The sequence below is a fragment of the Neovison vison genome, chromosome 6 (assembly GCF_020171115.1).
Source record: "Neovison vison isolate M4711 chromosome 6, ASM_NN_V1, whole genome shotgun sequence".
In the NCBI taxonomy this organism is placed as follows: domain Eukaryota; kingdom Metazoa; phylum Chordata; class Mammalia; order Carnivora; family Mustelidae; genus Neogale; species Neogale vison.
In genome coordinates, this window is record NC_058096.1 from 66,838,757 (window position 1) to 66,855,995 (window position 17,239).

The 17,239-nt window shown below is 41.9% G+C and overlaps 1 protein-coding gene across 1 annotated transcript in view; it reads right to left on the minus strand.

The window, feature by feature from the left end:
• The window catches only part of HGD (homogentisate 1,2-dioxygenase), a 42,456-nt gene extending 25,835 nt beyond the window's left edge, over nucleotides 1-16,621 (minus strand). The window contains exons 1-4 of the mRNA XM_044251465.1: nucleotides 16,354-16,621; nucleotides 11,061-11,132; nucleotides 10,152-10,240; nucleotides 6,173-6,278 (exon numbers count right to left, since the gene is read on the minus strand). Of these exons, the coding sequence (XP_044107400.1) occupies nucleotides 6,173-6,278; nucleotides 10,152-10,240; nucleotides 11,061-11,132; nucleotides 16,354-16,368 (282 nt within the window). The 5' untranslated portion in view covers nucleotides 16,369-16,621. The remainder of the gene's footprint in view (nucleotides 1-6,172; nucleotides 6,279-10,151; nucleotides 10,241-11,060; nucleotides 11,133-16,353) is intronic.
• Between the last annotated feature and the right edge of the window lie 618 nt (nucleotides 16,622-17,239).

A 17,239-nucleotide genomic window follows, 5' to 3' on the forward strand; every position in this document is an offset into this window, starting at 1 on the left:
GCACAAAATATGATGTTTAAATTAAAAAAAAAAACCCACGAGGTAAAACTGTATTACAGCATGACTTTCATTAGAGTAAATATATACATAACTGATTTTTTTAAATTGAAGTATAGTTGACACACAATGTGACATTAGTTTCAGATGTACAACTTAGTGATTTGACAAGTCTATACATGATACTATGCCCACCACAAGTGTAGCTACCATCTGTCACCATACAGTGCTATTATAATATTATTGACCGTATTCCCCATGGTGAGCCTTTTATCCCAATGACCTATTCATTCCATAACTGGGAGCCTGTATCTCCCACTCCCTTTCCCATTTTTCACATCTCCACACCCCACCCCCACCCCTCTGGCAACCATCAGTTTGTTCTCTGTATTTATGGGTCTGTTTCTACTTTTGATTTGTTTGTATAAATTACTTCTAAAACAACATTAATATACGATTATTCACAGCCCGTCCTCTGCCCTTCCCTGCTTCTTTGGAAAACTCCAATTTGTCCATCCTCACGCCTTCTTCTCAAATCTTGTGAACTCCAGCCTCACCATGCAGATCCATGTTTCACGTGTGAATCTCCTAGGAAAGGGGATCGGAACCTACACCATAAGTTCATTCTCCAGGGGCAGAAAAGAGCAGGAGGAGGAGAATGAGGAGGAGGAGGAGCCAGGCTGTGAATCATATGAAGGGCTGAGGAGCTTGGGAAGATGCACTGTGAAATTGGAGAGGACTTGGCTGTGAGATGGCTGGAGTCTGGGGGAATTGGGGAAAAGGGAATTTACCAAGTGTTCTTGTGGGTCATATATTGGGTATTCTTTAGTGTTCTCAGGAGAAACAAATGAAGATTGGAATTATTCTCAATTACTTTTGGTTTCTGGCTGCATGGGACCCTAGATCTTATTTACAATGTTAAAAAAAAAAAAAAGACTAGAAAGAAGGATACAGAAACATTTCAAGTGGTTAGTCCTGCATTGATGGGATTATTGGGCATTGACACTCTTTTTTTAAAAAATTTGATTTATTTATTTGACAGAGAGAAATCACAAGTAGGCAGAGAGGCAGGCAGAGAGAGAGGGGGAATCAGGCTTCCTGCTGAGCAAGGGAGCCCGATGTGGGGCTCCTCGATCCTAGGACCCTGCGACGATGACCTGAGCTGAAGGCAGAGGCTTAACCCACTGAGCCACCCAGGTGCCCCCAGGCATTGACATTCTTATTTTAAGTTTTGAATAGAAAATATTAATAGTGGGGAGTGGATTATTGTTGTTTAAAGAAGATACAGTTTCGATAGGGTAGTCTGGGCAGGCTGAACTATGACGGGTTGAGAGATGGGTGAGGGTGATAAAAGGGATTTAGATTTCTTTCTTAGAAATCTGGTGTGACTAGGAGAGGCGTGGTCAAAAGCTTTAAAGAAGTGGGAAATCCAGGACATTTTTGGAGAAAGGGGGCTTTTAGCGGTAGTGGAGCTGAATAGTTTGACAAATTAAACAGCCAATACCCTGGGAGGGTGTATTTTTAGGAAGCATTTTTGGTAATTTGCATGTCCTAGAGGAAAAGGGAATTTTATGGCTTGGTCTTTAATTAGCTATGAGGTGTTTATCACTTGGTCCAAATTATACTGGTTGAGAACTAAGAGATAATTCCCTTAGCTGAGTCTTAACTGGCTTCAGTCTGACTTTCTGAAAGTCAAAAAGTTAGGGATTTAGTAATAAGAAAGATAAACTTTAAAGGACTCTGATCTTTAGAGAGGAATGCTGATTTAGGAATGTTAATTGAAATCTGCAAAATCACAGTTAAACTCGTTGTGGATTTGTTTGTTAGATTCTGAGATTCCAGAAGTTAGAGGAAAGTACATGATGAACAAAATTAGGTATATTTCTTATGTGAAATATTAATGGATTGAACTTATTATGTCCATAGGCTGAATCTAAATACACTCAAAAAGATGTTTGTTTGGGGGCGCCTGGGTGGCTCAGTGGGTTAAGCCGCTGCCTTCGGCTCAGGTCATGATCTCAGGGTCCTGGGATCAAGTCCCGCATTGGGCTCTCTGCTCAGCAGGGAGCCTGCTTCCCTTCCTCTCTCTCTGCCTGCCTCTCTGCTTACTTGTGATCTCTCTCTCTGTCAAAGAAATAAATAAAATCTTTAGAAAAAAAAAAGATGTTTGTTTGTTTCAAAAAGAGTTTTCATTAATTCTTAGACAATTGATTAAATATATGCTAAGAGGAAATAAAGGTTTTGGGAACATCATCCTCAGTCTTCCTGGCAATGTATCAAAGGTGACAGTGATGATAGCATACCCCATGATGCTCTCCTGGAGGAAATATTAGGTGATTTTCAAGTCTTCAAATTCCCAGAGATGACTAATTTGGGGAGTTGGTGAAACTGGTGAATTATTTATTTTGGTTTGTGACAGGTGAAGACATACCTATGATACAGGCTTCAACAGAGAAGGACTGTCAGATGGGTACCCAAATATAATTTTCTGAGACTTTCTTGATGAGAGTCTAGCGTCCATATTTGGAAGAGGTTATGAGAGGGGTGAAGTGATGAATGCAGATTGCTGTGGTTATTAATGAAGCATAAAATTGGAAAGAGATATTAACTTGTCAAGAAGGTGTAAATGAAAAGACAAAAGGATCCATGTAGCATGAACAGCCAGGATGTGTGCATCAGGGGAAAGGAAGCTGGACAGCAGGGGAGGTCAGTCACAGGACAAGAGGATAATAAACCACTACCTTGGCAGAGTGGTTGCTCACAGAGACAGTGTTGAGTTCTGGGGCATGGCTGTCCCAAAGTGTGTGAGCACAAGGTCATAAATGGAAAGAAGGGAAATAATGGGGAAGAAATTCATTTGGTGGCCATCATAAAGACTGTGTTCGAAGAAATTCAAAACTGGAGAAAGGTAACAAGTCGGAGGAGAAGTGCAAAGGGAGGCTGGAATGGGAAACACAGGGAAGAAGAGGAAACAAATGTATATTGAGTATCTACTAGAAAGCAAGCAGAAATTGTTGGTGCAGCTCTTTTGATGCCTCTGCAGTAACTCAGGCTTTTCAACAGTTAACTCAAACTTCCCTCTCAAAGTGTGTGTTAACTAGTTATGAAACAATAAAAGAACATGCAAAAATGGCATACTTGACTCTTGCTTATGAGAGACTTCCATTTTCTCCTTTGTTAATGCATTGCTTTTATAACAAGACAAAACCAGAAAAATTCTATAAGGGTGAGGTTAGCTTCCATGGATAACCTACCCGTACTACAAAATAATTACTGTAAAGGGGTGTATTCATATTAAATAAAATGTATCAATAATAGTCATAGAAATAATAATATGTTTAAAACATGAGCATGTTACTTCTCACCCTCACAGGAAACACATCACACTCACATTTTCCTTAAAGGTCAGGCTTAAAACCTGACTCCTACCCCAAATAAATCATACAAACATAAGTGTGGCTCCTCTGTTGGCTGCACACCATAAAAAAATCTATGAAGTTGTATTAAGATTATAGAGGCTTTGATGACTGGTGTGGATGATATGAGTAGTCAGGAGCACTGAAATTTCCCACTCTGCCTTATTTACCACTAATTATTTGGTAGTTATCGTGAGAGCCCCATGGGGGATGTCTGGGTGGCTCAGTTGGTTAAGCATCTGCCTTTGGCTCAGGTCATGATCCCAAAGTCCTGGGATCAAGCCTCTCACTGAGCCCCTCATTGAGCCCTGCATCTGGCTCCTTGCTCAGTGGGGAGCCTTCTTCTCGCTTTTCTTCTGGCAGTCTCTCCCACTGCTTGTGCTCACTCTCTCTGTCAAATGAATAAATAAATTCTTAAAAAAAATAAAGTCTCCACAATTTGAATTCCTGAATATTTGCCTATGGCCTTTCCCTGCAATCCTTCTTATAGTCTAGCTCAACTTGTGTAGTTAGTTCTCCAATTCAGTGTACTTAAGAATTACCATACAGAGTGGCATACACAAAACCCCGTATCCTATAATTTGTGGGTAATTCAAGGGATTTTTCAGAGATAATGTTGTTTGTACTTGATTTTTGTCTTACTTGCTGATTCTACAACCACCCTATTCCTTTGTATAGTAGGAGATTTAGCTCCACTGGAGAGGGCTAGCAGAAATTTAACTGGGTATTCCCTTATGCTGCCTGAAGAAAAAAATAGGGAAAATCCTTGTGACTCATATACCCTCTCAATCATCCAAAATTAGTATATATATTAAATGCTTAATTTATTTAGTTTAACCAGGAATCCTATCAAAGTACAAGTATCCCTCCTTTATATTTTCTAATAGAAGATAGAGTTCCATTATTAAGCAATCAGGTCTATCTGTTGGTCAAAAACAAACAAGCATGACTATTATAACTTTAAAAGAGGAATTAGCAAATTTGAGATGTAAGCCATTGAGGAATCCGGGAGATTCCCAGAGAATAAGCAGTGACTTTGTATAGAATGATTTATGGCCCTTTACAAGGTGAGTGGGGAATTAGATGGTTAAATGAAGATGGTCTGCCAGGGGCATTCTTAACCTGAGGGTGGGAGAGAAAGTGGTCAGATTGGCCTGGAATAGGAAACCAGGTGAGACTCAAGGACGAGGTGAAGACAGGGTCTCCACGTTGGTGGTGCAAACTGTGGTCTGCACAAGAGCCCTGACTGGAGGAAGCAGAAAGGGACAGGAGCTGAAAGCCAGATTTTGGGACTTGGTAGGCACGGTGCCTGCAGGGTTGGGGGCTGGAGCAGGGACTGACCTTTTCCCATATGCTGAGAGGCAAAAATAGGCCAGTGGTGAACAGGGAGGATGTTGGCTTCATGCATTAAACTTCACACAAGTTTAAGGGGCAGTCATTTAGACATCATATCTTATTTTCAAAATGGCTATGAGACGGCTAACATTTTAAGTTGTTAACTCACATTTGGCTTTCACTCTGAAGGCCTCCCTTCTGTCCCTGCTGGAGAGAAGTAGGTAGCACTCAGGTACACAGTTCTCTGAGATTTCCGTAATTAGGAGAGGTGGAGCAGAGCAGGAAATCAAAAGTGACTATGATTATGCTGGCTTTTGTTAAGCATTTAGGGGAAAGGGATTTGTAGGAATAGATATAATGTCTTGGTAAACAAAGAGGAGGCATCAGATTTCTGTGGGCTATGGGGAGGAGAGAATGAGAGAGAGGGAGAGAGAGAGAGAGAGAGAGAGAGAAATGAATGGGTGGCTGATGGGTCTGTGTGGAATTTGAATACCAAGAAGAGTCTTGAACCTGTACCCAGCAGCTCCAAGTAGGAGGGAAGAGTTGTGTGTCTTACCTGGGACAACAGAACCAGAATTGGACTGGCAGATGACTCCATGCCCAAGCCTCTGCCTGATGGCAGCAGAACAGGGGGCATCTCAACATTACCCAGGGAGGGAGGACCAACCAGCAAGGCCCAACCCCTACTCCTACTTTGGCATTGTTTAAAACCAGTGATTCCTAGGGAAGACTGACATGAAGTTGTTTTCTGCCAATTTGGCAGAGAGGGACTTCAGAATTAAAAAATAATATAAAATAAATAAATACACTGACCTGAATATAAAATTCAAGGTTTTATACTCGATATTATATTGCTTCCTTTAAGTGGTTATATCAGCATGGCTGTATCCGAGCCCTGGGTCTTGCCTCTTATGTGCCAGGCACAGTGTGAAGTACGTTCACACCTGTTCTTTCATCCCAACAGCACTGCATGGCAGATGTAATCACCTCGGTGTAGAGGTGAAACACGGTTGTTCAAAGACCCAGCAGGTAAGTGGGGGAGGGGGGATGCAAACCCGGGCCTGTTTTGCTTCCTGCATTATATACCTGTTATCCGTGGCGTGTCCCTAAGCTAAGAGACAAAGGGGTATACTGGAGTTCTCAAAGGTAAAAAAACAAAAACAGATCTCAGTCCACTATAGTATTGAATCTCTCTCATTACTGAAAGCAGAGTAAATAAACACACACACACACACACACACACACACTCGTGCACGTGAATAGTCAATTCCAAAATTCCCACCCAAGTATGAGCAAAAGAACAGATACACTTTAGTATTGATATTTTTTCAATGTCTAATTTCTCAAAGACCCAGGTTTGACTTAAATATTTGTAATCAAGGTTTTGGATACATGGCATGTGCCAACGCACAGGACCAGTTTACCTGATTAGGGTCGGGGTCAACTTCATCCCAGTTGTGAGTGATATGGCCTTGGTCGATAGATTCAAAGGGCTTGTGAGACACGGAAGGTAGAATCCTATACAGCCAACTGGGGGAAAACAAGGACACATAAGCCTTAGGGTGGTGTTATGAGGGATAGGCAGACTGGCTCAGGAAGTACGATCCAGAAGGTGCTCAAGTCAACGATTTGTGGGCTTTAATGTGAGAAACAATGACACAGCATTACTTCTTAATAGCCACGGCTGCTCATAGCCACTGGCCTTTCCCACCTTTCCACTCTAACCATCACTCTTCAAACTGAGGCTCCTGGCTCTTGTGGTTCCCATACTAACAAAAAATAAAGAATTGTCTTTCCCAATGACAATTATAAAGGAAGGGGAAAAGTACCTTGAGGGATAAGTGTACAGGAAAATCCATAGAAAAACATCAGTGTGTATATGTCATTGGATACTAATTCTTACTCTGGAAAGTGAGGACAATGAATCTTACAAAGATTGAGAGAATATGAGTAGTTTCTTTGCTATTTTTGAGAAATTAAAAAAAAATTATAACAGTAATACATGCTATTGGTAGAGATAATTTAAGTAATTCAAATTCCCTAAGGGTAAAGAGTCCTTCAATTTCTCTTTCAATTTCTTCAGGTCCAATTACCAGCAGCATCAGAGCTTACCAATGTTCCTGTGTATTCTCATATATCACTAGTGCATACATAAACAAAATTGCCAAATCATTGTACCACTTTATTCTCAAAACAATAATGAGTGAGAGTGACTGATGACTCAAGTCTTCAGAAATATGGGGTATTATTTTTTTTTAAAGATTTTATGTATTTATTTGACAGACAAGTAGGCAGAGAGTCAGGTGGAGAGAGGGGGAGAAGCAGGCTCTCTGCTAAGCAGAGAACCCAATGTGGGGCTCGATCCTAGGACCCTGGGATCATGACCTGAGCCGAAGGCAGAGGCTTTAACCCACTGAGCCACCCAGGAGCCCCTGGGGTATTATTAAAAATAATTTTGGCCTTATAGGTAACAAATAGTATCTCATTTTTATTTTGTATTTCCTTTATTATGAGTAAGGTCGAGAATCTGTATGTTTATTGGTCCTTTGTAATTTTACTATGAGTTTCTTGTGTCCTTTACCGTTTTTCTATTGGGTTTTTTTTTATATTAATTTGTAAGATGTTTAGGAAATTAACACTCTGTACTCCAACATCATAAGATCTGTGCATATATTCTTATAGTAAGTATATTTGTAATTTTGTTTTCTTTTTTCTTTCCTCTCTTCCTCCCTCCCTCCCTTCCTTCCTTTTCAAGTTTTATTATCTGTATACATAAGGCCTGAGACAAAGATCCCCCTGCCAGGACCCAGACCTCAGGCTTCCGGAAGAGAAGAAGAATGATGCAGACGTCTTGAAGGACACCAGGAGAACTGTCCAGAAGTGGAGAGGGACTCTGAAACTCGCTAAGCGGGACCCATGTCTTTTCAGAGGCCATCACTCTGGCAGTGTACAGAATGATAAGAAGCACTACCTCTGACAACGGAAGACCAGACCTGCTTGAACAGGCTGTGGCCCCTTAAGCCCTATGTCAGTCTACTTCAAGGGCTGGAGTCTGCCTGGCCCCACAATGAACCATTGGGGAGATAAAAGGGGTAGATTTGTCTAGTGTCCATTTGATTCCTCCACTTTTAAATGATATGACCTTAGACCTTGGACTTCAGGCTATGAATAAACTGAGTTTCTGCAGCTGCCAGTAGTGTCTAGAGTTAAGGGAACGTATGTATATCTTAGAAGCAATTGTGTGATCCTGGGCAAGTTACAAAAATTCCCTGATCCGTTTCTTATCCTTATCTCCTAAGATTGCAAGGATTCAGCTTCTGTATCTAGAATGACTCACACACAGTAGGTGCTCACTTACTAGATATAAGTTGAATTGTCTGCCTATCCCTAATCATCCAGGTTTTTATCATGGTCCAGATTTTCCACATTATCTGTATTGACTCTCCCCTCTCAGTACCTAAGGGCTCAGCTAACTAATCAGATAGAAATTAACCCTTGGTGGTTGTAATCTCTGATAGTTTTGTGAGAACCCACCACTCTGTGGTTTAAAGGAGTAGTGACTCACTCTAAGAATCCCAGGCTTGCTCACCTATGGAGGGAGCTGGTTCTTTCTTTCCACTTGGGATTTTGAAATTATTGTGGATACCTTTGCAGAGTTCTAAACAGATGGGTGAGCCAGGCCTAGTGTCCCTTATTTTTTAGCTGTTTACAAAACTCCCCAGGCAGCACTACATTGCCCTGGACAGAGATTTAATTCTGATTCAAGGAAAGGTGCCAGCTTCTTAATGAAATGCCAACAGCTCCTTTTCAGCCTCCTGGAACAGAGCTAAGCTCCTGCTGGCTGAAGATACTGCTGAATAATGGGGGTAGGCAGCAGAATCTGGAGTCCAGGTGTCCCATTATCGAATGGGCCATAAAATCAAGAACATAGTCATGGAAGCTAGGTTGTCATAAATTAGAATGGACAGAAATTGCCAGTGTGCTTACCTTACCTTGACTGTTTGGGATTGTAGAGAAAGAGAGAGATGATTAAATGGCAATAGAATTAACCCCCAATTTTGGGAAGTATGAGAAACTTTCTCTTCTTCTCTCCATGCCCATAGTTATGAAGAGAGAAGCAATATTGATATGGACACGATAGCATAGCACTTGCCATAGTTCACACTGAGTTCTCTGACACAACCTAGAGATACCCTGTACTGTGGGAAAAACTCAGCTATGGCAACAGTAATGATGATCAGAAAAATTAATGTTCATTGAGCACTCACTGTGTGCCAGGCAATGTGCTCAGTATTTTATAGGCATTCTTTCCTTTAATCCTCACCACAACTATGAAATAGGTACTATCATTATCTCTTTTACAGATGAGGAACTAGAGGCTCTGGGAGGGTAGATGACTTGCCCAAGGTCACACAGCTGAAAAGAGAAGGAGGCAGGATTTAAACTCAGGGGACCTTACCCCAGAGTGGGCATAATCAACCACCAAAGAGAACCACCTTTTTTATTTGTGTGGTCCATTGTGCTGTTGTACTGGTTATCTCTTCTGCTTCTCAGGAGGAGTCTATGGAGGTATACCCAGTCCTTCCCACTAAGCAGTACCAGACCAACTGCCCTCATCCCAGATCTCCAATATCAGGAGCAGCCCTCTTCACAGAGGCCCTAGCCTGATATTCCTATAATTTGACACTACTCGATTAAGCCATAGCACTTACTGCCTCCCTAAACCACACATCTATTGCATTCAACCTGCCCCATGGGAGTCAGTCAAGGGAATGAGTTCACTGACCTGGCTTGTGGGATTAGAGCAAACATGGAAAATGACACATTGTGCTAATGAATGTGCTTGGTTTCCAATAAAGGCAAATTCCAAAGAGTAAAACCTTATTAATTCAAACCACAAGGGGCCATAGTACTTGAACTTTCAACTGCCCAAGTTTAGTTATACAATATTTTTATGCAAAGAACATAATACTTCATAATACTTCATCTTCTAGAGAAGGTATACTGAATCATCTATAATTCTGAGTTAACCATTATTCAAAAAAAAAGAAAAAATCAAATAAACCAAAATTGGAAACTCAACCGGACAGTTTATTGAGGGCATTTTCTTAGGGGAAGGCCAGTTTATTAGGGACATTTTCTTCTGAATATGAGTGAGAATTTATAAATGGATCTGGACGTGTGTGTTTTCCAGACTCCATGCAACCAGGCTCTCACTTTCTTCCACCAGTCACTTGATACTAGCTGGAGATGAGGCCCATCCCCTGATTTCACCCAGAGCACAGCCTGTGAAGAGCAGAATTTTGGGCAGCCGTGGAAGGCTATGGCCCAGCGTAGGAGCCAGCACTAAGTACTAGTCACAAATCCCACAGTCTGCAGGTCAGAATTATCCTAATACTGTACCTTCTTTTATTTGTGCTCCGTGGACAAGTGAAAGCAGATCCTGAGAGCTGCTCAGCATACAGATTGTAAGGGCAGACTTGAGGATTGTTCTAAAACAAAGGAGGCAGTAAACAACATCACTTCAATCAGAAAACCATCCCAACCTTCCCACCAAGCAATTCAGTGGGGGCATTCTGTCCTGGATGGGGACGCCCTGGAGCACTGCACATGACCATCCCTAACCCATACACATACTTTTTGTAGCAAATGTTTAGGTGACTTTCCCCTTGATTAGAAAAGTGAAACCTGCATAATGTAGAACATTTATAAAATATAACCTGTTATCTCACCATCCAGAAATAACCCATTGTTAACACACTGGTATATTTCCTTCCATTCTTATCCTTCAAGATGGGGATCCTGTGATGAATGATGTGTGTAGTCCTATAATGATCACACCTTTTTTTTTTAGAGCAAATATTTATATCATGAGCATTTTTTCATGCTGTAAAATATTCTTCAAAATTTTTGAAAAAAAATTTTGTTTGCCATATTTTTGCTCTTGTAACCAACACTAGGGTAAACATATTTGTGAATACATATTTGGGACTGGTTATTTTCTTATCACTGTCATATCTCCGGCTGTTCAAAGGGACTGTAAGGAAGTCCTCTTAACCTTGAGCCGAGGGGATCCTCCTGAAAGTCCTAGAGTTAGTCTCACTATTTCAGATTGTGTGCTTTTCCATAAGTAGTCACCACCCCGCTTTAATCTTTGTATTGTCATTGTTCTGTACCCTAGCTGTCTTAAAGATTTGTGCAACTCCTAGACAATCTCAGGAACAATGGTGGGTGGACGTGCTTTGGCCTGAGGGCTATTTATTCATTCCTACAATTCAGAGCTCTCTGAGCTAATATTCTATTCATTCATACCTGTCCTTCTGGCAGGGCACCTGGGCAGCGAGGGTCTTCCGAGGCACACTCGTTCCCAAATCCGGGAATGTACTACATATGACAAAGACACAAAAGCTATCATTAACAGGATTAAAAGAGCATGTCACAACATTGATAGTCTAAATGAAAGTAAGAATTTCCATATGGACATGTGTTTGTGTATGATGTTCGTATAGAATATGTTTTCTTTTGTCTCAGCATGTGGGCCATTCAGCAAAGGAAATAAGCTCTATGTGAATTTTAAAGACCACCAATCTATTGGGAGAAGACTGAAGCATATTGCATAGACTCTCCACCCTTAGCTGTACTTAGTTGATTTATGGGCTTGTTCTTAACGATCCCACTCCAAGAACAGCTTCTTTATTTCTTTTTTCCAGCAGGGAGTTCTGGAGAAGGGAGATAACTCAGGCATCCTGTCATCTCCAGATTCTTGGGATCTTGCTGGGCCTGAATGGCAACCTCCCTGAGTAGGGAGTCCCATTCCCCTCCACACTCTGAAATAAACAGCCATGAAGAGGCAATACGGATCCAATCTACAGCAAACCCTTATTGTCTGGTTCACCTATGGAACACTTGTGTATATATTTCTATTTTTGTGATACATGAAAACACATTTGAAGATATGAGAGGCTTTCAGGAGGAGTGTCAGACCAAGCATGTCCACCATGGTACCATGGCAACTACTTGAGTGCCAGCTTTTTACTCTGTACCAGAGGGGAAAAAAGTTAGGGACTTTCTTAACAAAGCAAAGTATGGGAGCCCCTGCATTTACTCTTACAACACTTAACACACCTGTGAGTTCTTGTTCACTGTCTGGCTTCTCTGTCAGTTGATAAGACCCATGGAATCTGTGACTAGAACAGTCCTGTTTACCTGTGTGTGCTCTGTGCCTGGTTTACCAGAAGGTACTCAACAGATATCTATTGTCTGATTTAGCCTTTCCCTTAGAGTCTATTCTGAGTATATGTGTGATGCTTAAAGTGGGGTTAGAACCCACTTTCCTCTCACTTAAATATATGAAAAAAAAAAAAGGCCATTTTCTTCCCAGAGTTGTTCCTAATAAATGTACTTAATTTTAGCCTAGGATAATGAAAGTGCAGCCTTGTTCAGTGAGTGAAATGCCACCATCTGAGCACATGTCTTTAAGAGATATAAGAAGGATGTAAGTGGGTGGAGGGTAAGCCCTCCAGAGTTCTCAGCAGCATGGAGAAGGATGAGCTAAATGCAATATGCTCGGACGTGTAAGCAATGATCAGGCCGATAACTGCTATGTTGGGGAGGAATATCAAATATGAAAAGTTATGACCTAGAAAGCAATGGAAGTGAAATTATTCTTTTTGCCTCCAGACACAATTTTTTTTTTTTTTTGATATGTGAAAATCTGTCAGCACTAAAACCACCGAGTTCTATTATACACAGATAGGTTAACAGCAGCAGCATGCAGTTTGGGCTGATTTCTTTGGGAAATGGCCGAGCGTCCAGCATTCCAGCTCTCCACTGAATACAATTTTCTTCTTTCAGAATGGACCTCATGCTCACCATCAGTGGGATTGAATTTGAGCTGCTGAGAAATGGTAATGATCCCAAATTATCTTCAATTCCGTAGAATGGAATTTTAGACCAGTCTTGTGACTGAAGTCACTGAGCATTACATCGCCTTCACTTTGCTCAACTGCCGTATTGTTTCTCTCTGCAAGGGAGGCAGGGAGGTTTGAGTGCTGAGGAATACGGCGGAACCTTCTCCAGGCATGGGTGGGTTTACTTATTAATACCTTCCCCATTCTTCCCAACTGCTGGTCTCAGAACAGAGTCCAGAGTTATATGTATTTTGGGAACAAGGGAAAAGACACTTAGTATATGTAGTGCTGAAGCATTTGCTTCTGACTTCTTTAAAAAATAGAAAAGAAAGGAGAAAGAACAGCTGGTAGTTTGGAAGGGAGCCACCCAGCTCCGAGAGAGGTGTGAGTTCTGAGCCGGTTTCTGCATCTAAGCTGTGGTGCATTGGCAGAAGAGGAGGCGGAAAATGCTGACTCACTCTCCAGTCAGTCGGCTTTCCTAATCCTCAGAGAGAAGAATTACAGATGAGTTTATTAGAGCTTTCAAATGCTATGTCCCTTACTGCTGAAGGCACCTGACTTGAGGAAGCAGTATTCTGCAGCTGCTTTCCCAAGGCGCCGAGATCAAGGGCAGAATCGGGACTCTGCTTATATCAGCTGTGAAAATCCAAGCGTTCAACCACAGCTGGTTCAGTGACTGTGTACAAATACACCTTATGCAAGAAGAAAAGAAAATCTAACATTAAGCAAGTGAGTTTGTATGTTTCCTTCAGTCCAGGTTCTTGCATAACTGGACCCATCATAAAAATATGATTTCACTTTTTTTCTGAGAGAATGATCTGTATCTTTTCTAAATGAAAGGGCAGATCACGGGGCTCCAGGTGACTTCAGTGCTGCTGGTGGTCTGGCAGCTGCCTAGTATACCGCTTTTTAATCCTTATCTGGTCCCCAAGATGTGCTCTGTGTGTCAGAGTAAGTTTATGAGGTGCTCTCTCTGGACTCTGATTCTGGGTAACACCCCTGTGGGATGGGCAGATGGTGCACTTCACTGCCTTCCACTGAGCATAAAGGAAAGAGAGAGAAGTCAGGGTGGAGAAGCAATTTGAGCTACCTTGTTCCTGTGGAAAGGGTCCAGTATTTCTGATGAATTGTGTTGGGAACAGAGAACAGAGGTTGTTGGGGACTTGCAGGTGATTGTGGTAGGCTGAGTCATGACCCTCAAAGTTATCTCTGTCGGAATCCCTGGGACCTGTGAGCGTTACTTCATATACTCAAAGAGACTTTGCAGATGTGGGTGAAGTAAGAATCTTGAGATGAGTTACCTGGATTATCTGGGTGCACCATAATTATAATCACGTGTCCTCCGTAGAGGGAGGGAGAGAGAAATCTGATTACAGGAGAGGAAAAGGCAGTGCCATGAGGGGAGAAGAGGCTAGGGTGGTGCATATCCAAGATGGAGAAGAGGCCTCCGTCACAGAATGAGGGCAGTCTGGGGAAGCTGGATTTTGGCCCCGGGAAAATGATTTACAGTTTTAATCCTGAGAATTGTAAGAGAATCACATGTGTTGTTTTAAGCCACTAAGTTTATGGTCATTTGTTATAGCAGAAATAGGAAACAAATAAAATGACAGTATTAGGGGTTCCCACCTCTGGGGGAGAATAGAATCACCCCCAGAAATTGGTTAAACACAGACCAAGACCTAATGAATCAAAATATTTGGTGGGGTGGGAGGTGGAGGGCAAAGTTTGGATATTAAACAGCCCTTCATTTTAGAAATGAGGAAATCAAGATTTGTCGAAGTGAAGCAATGTAAGAACATGGGGTGATCTTTTTGAAATTTAATTTTATTATTTTGTCTTTTGAATTTTCTTCCCCAGTTATGCTGTTTTATGTAAGTGTGATTTCATTTGAGGCTTTGTGTTGATATATCTATTAAAATGAAATAAAAGCTGAGAAGCATTTTTTTTTGACTTATATAATGTTTATTGATTAGAATGATGCAATCTGGCTCTCCGTATTTGGATTCCTGATCTCTAGAGCTAACCTTTGCTTGTGGAGATTAGACAGCAGGCAGGGAAGAAAGCCTTTGAAATTGAGAACAAAGACCAGCATGCAATTTACATTGGTCTGCTGGTGCTGTGCATAATAAGTTGCTAAAAATTTCAGCAGGATAGGACTTTAGATATAATTTATTTATAAATGGTAAGGATGTTTCCAACCCCTGCTGAACTCCCCCATAGGATTTTCATCAGGAAACAGTTTTTTAGGCACTCTCCTTCTGAGACTTCAGCTACCACCATTGATATGATGACCTGTCATATCTATTCTCCCCACCCAACCCACTCCCTGAGATCCAGATCCATACATCCTACCACATCTTGGGTATCTCAACTTGGCTGTCCCTTCAGCTGCAACTCTCTTGGCTCTCAGAACATTCTGGGCTGTCTGCAGGGGCCATGCATTTGTACTCAGTGTTTCCTCTAGCCCCCACCTCTTTCCATTTAGCCAATTTCTACCTCTCCCTTGAGACTCCGCTTGGAAACAGCCTCCTTCAAGAAGTTTCTCTTGACCTTCCCAGTCCAGACTCAGTTCCTTTCTGATTATAATCTGTGGCACCAGTACTAACACATAATATTTGCTGAATGAAAGAATGAGCGTTCTTTTGCAGCCTTTTTAACTCTTGGTGAGGCATGAAGATAAGCTCATTTTCCTCAGTGTGGAGTGATTTCAGGATCCCTATCAACTAGGGAGTTGTTTGATTCTTCAGGCTCAGTATCAGCTGAAGGACATTAGGGAAGTGCTCAAACTCTGTATCCTGAAAGAAGCCTGCATTGTGGCCCACTTGGCTTGAGTAAAAGTTCTGGGCAGTTCTATTCAGTTCCACATGCATGTGTCAGGCCCTGTATTAGGTATGGTTTTAGACACCGGGGGGAAAAAATCCCTTTACCTGGACTGAAGGCATTCAGTTCATTAGATGCCACTAAAACTCCTTTAGGAGCCTGGGATCTGGATTCAGACAAACCAGGTTATGATCCAGTCTCCATCACTTGGAAGCAGTGACCTTGGGCAAGTCACTTAATCTCCTAACTTTCCTTCCCTTATAGGTTAAATAGAAACAAGAGGGCCTATATCCTGGATTTATTTTGAGGATTATAATATAAGTTAATTCATTAATAGCACATAACCCACATGTACTTTTCAATTGCACATTAAATAATAAAAAGTACTTATTTCCTAGAGGAAGTGCTAGGGCCTTTACTGGCCAAGGGCCGATTGTGGATCCTCAAAATAATTGACTGGATAAAGCAAATCTAATTGGTCGGCTGGAGACAGTCCAGGAAGCTGCAGCAGTGGGAAGATGTTGGGGCTTTGGGGCTGGGAAGCAGACACTGAAAAATGTTTCTGCCCATGGTGAAGGGGAGCACTTATGGTGTCTACAGGTTTCCAGGACAACATTTCAAATGAACAAAGGCAAGAGATAGACAACGAAGGCTTCATCTACTTCATCTCTTCTCTTTATCACCTCTCCCTCAACCCCCCAGCCTCAGCCCCAGCCCCAGCCTTGCCTGCGAACACAATGGCGAAGCCTCTGAACACAGGGTTTTGGAACGGGACCTTGTTAAGCCCTTTCTGACCCTGGTACTCTGGAATTCTCGGAAGCTTCCACAGGTTCTTGCTGAAGAAGCTGCAGCAAACTTGGCAGAGAGTCTCTTACCTTCAGCTCGGCCATTGTCCTTCTGCTGCAAGAGGGATGACTTCAGGAAACGCAGGCCCAGAGAGGGTATGAAGCCAAAATGCTTCTGTTCCTCCTTCAACCCACTCTCTGGATGTTATTCCCACCACTTCACTGTGCTCCCTGGTTAGCAGGCAGCTCCAACTAGAGACAAGAATTGGCTAACTGATAACTAGGGAGAAAGTCCAGCATGCTTATTTTCAAACTGCTTACACAATTGCCTTTGGTTTTTGTTAACCCCCAGCTGTTTCTGGAAGAGTTTGCAGAGGCCTATCTTCTCTGCATCTGAGGTAAAGATTAGCCAATTACGTGTCCCAGTGAAAAGAAGGAGGTTTCTTACTAAAGTCAGAGAATGTAAAGCTCTCCAGGAAGGGAACCCTGGTAGTTAGTACCTGCTGTATGTGACAGAGGCTTCCCCACTCAGTCCGGACTCAGGCCCGGAAGGAAGAGAGCAGGGTGTTCACTCTCTGCAGAGTGTGACAGAATGAACTGTGCTTGAACACAGGTGTTTACACACAAGAGCTTGAAACAGGGATGGGGGCTTGACAGTGTCTGATTGTGCCTCCAAGGGATGAGCTAGGTGAACTTTCCAGAGCCTGAAGTGCTTCACTTAAAGCAAACTGAGATGTTTACTACCCTTCCTCTTCATTTCTTAAATACATGAAGTGTTTTTTTATAAATTCATTAAGACTCTTGTTTCCTAATATGTTTATCCTTCTAAAAACAGATTGAGAGATTACTTTCTAGCTATCTTTTCTATGACTCCTTCATCCTTCATCTTGGCTGTTCTCCTTAACCATGGTCAGACATTCACTTCTTGGCTAATTGTATTCAGGAAGAAAGAAACCATATATCAAGTACCTGTTTG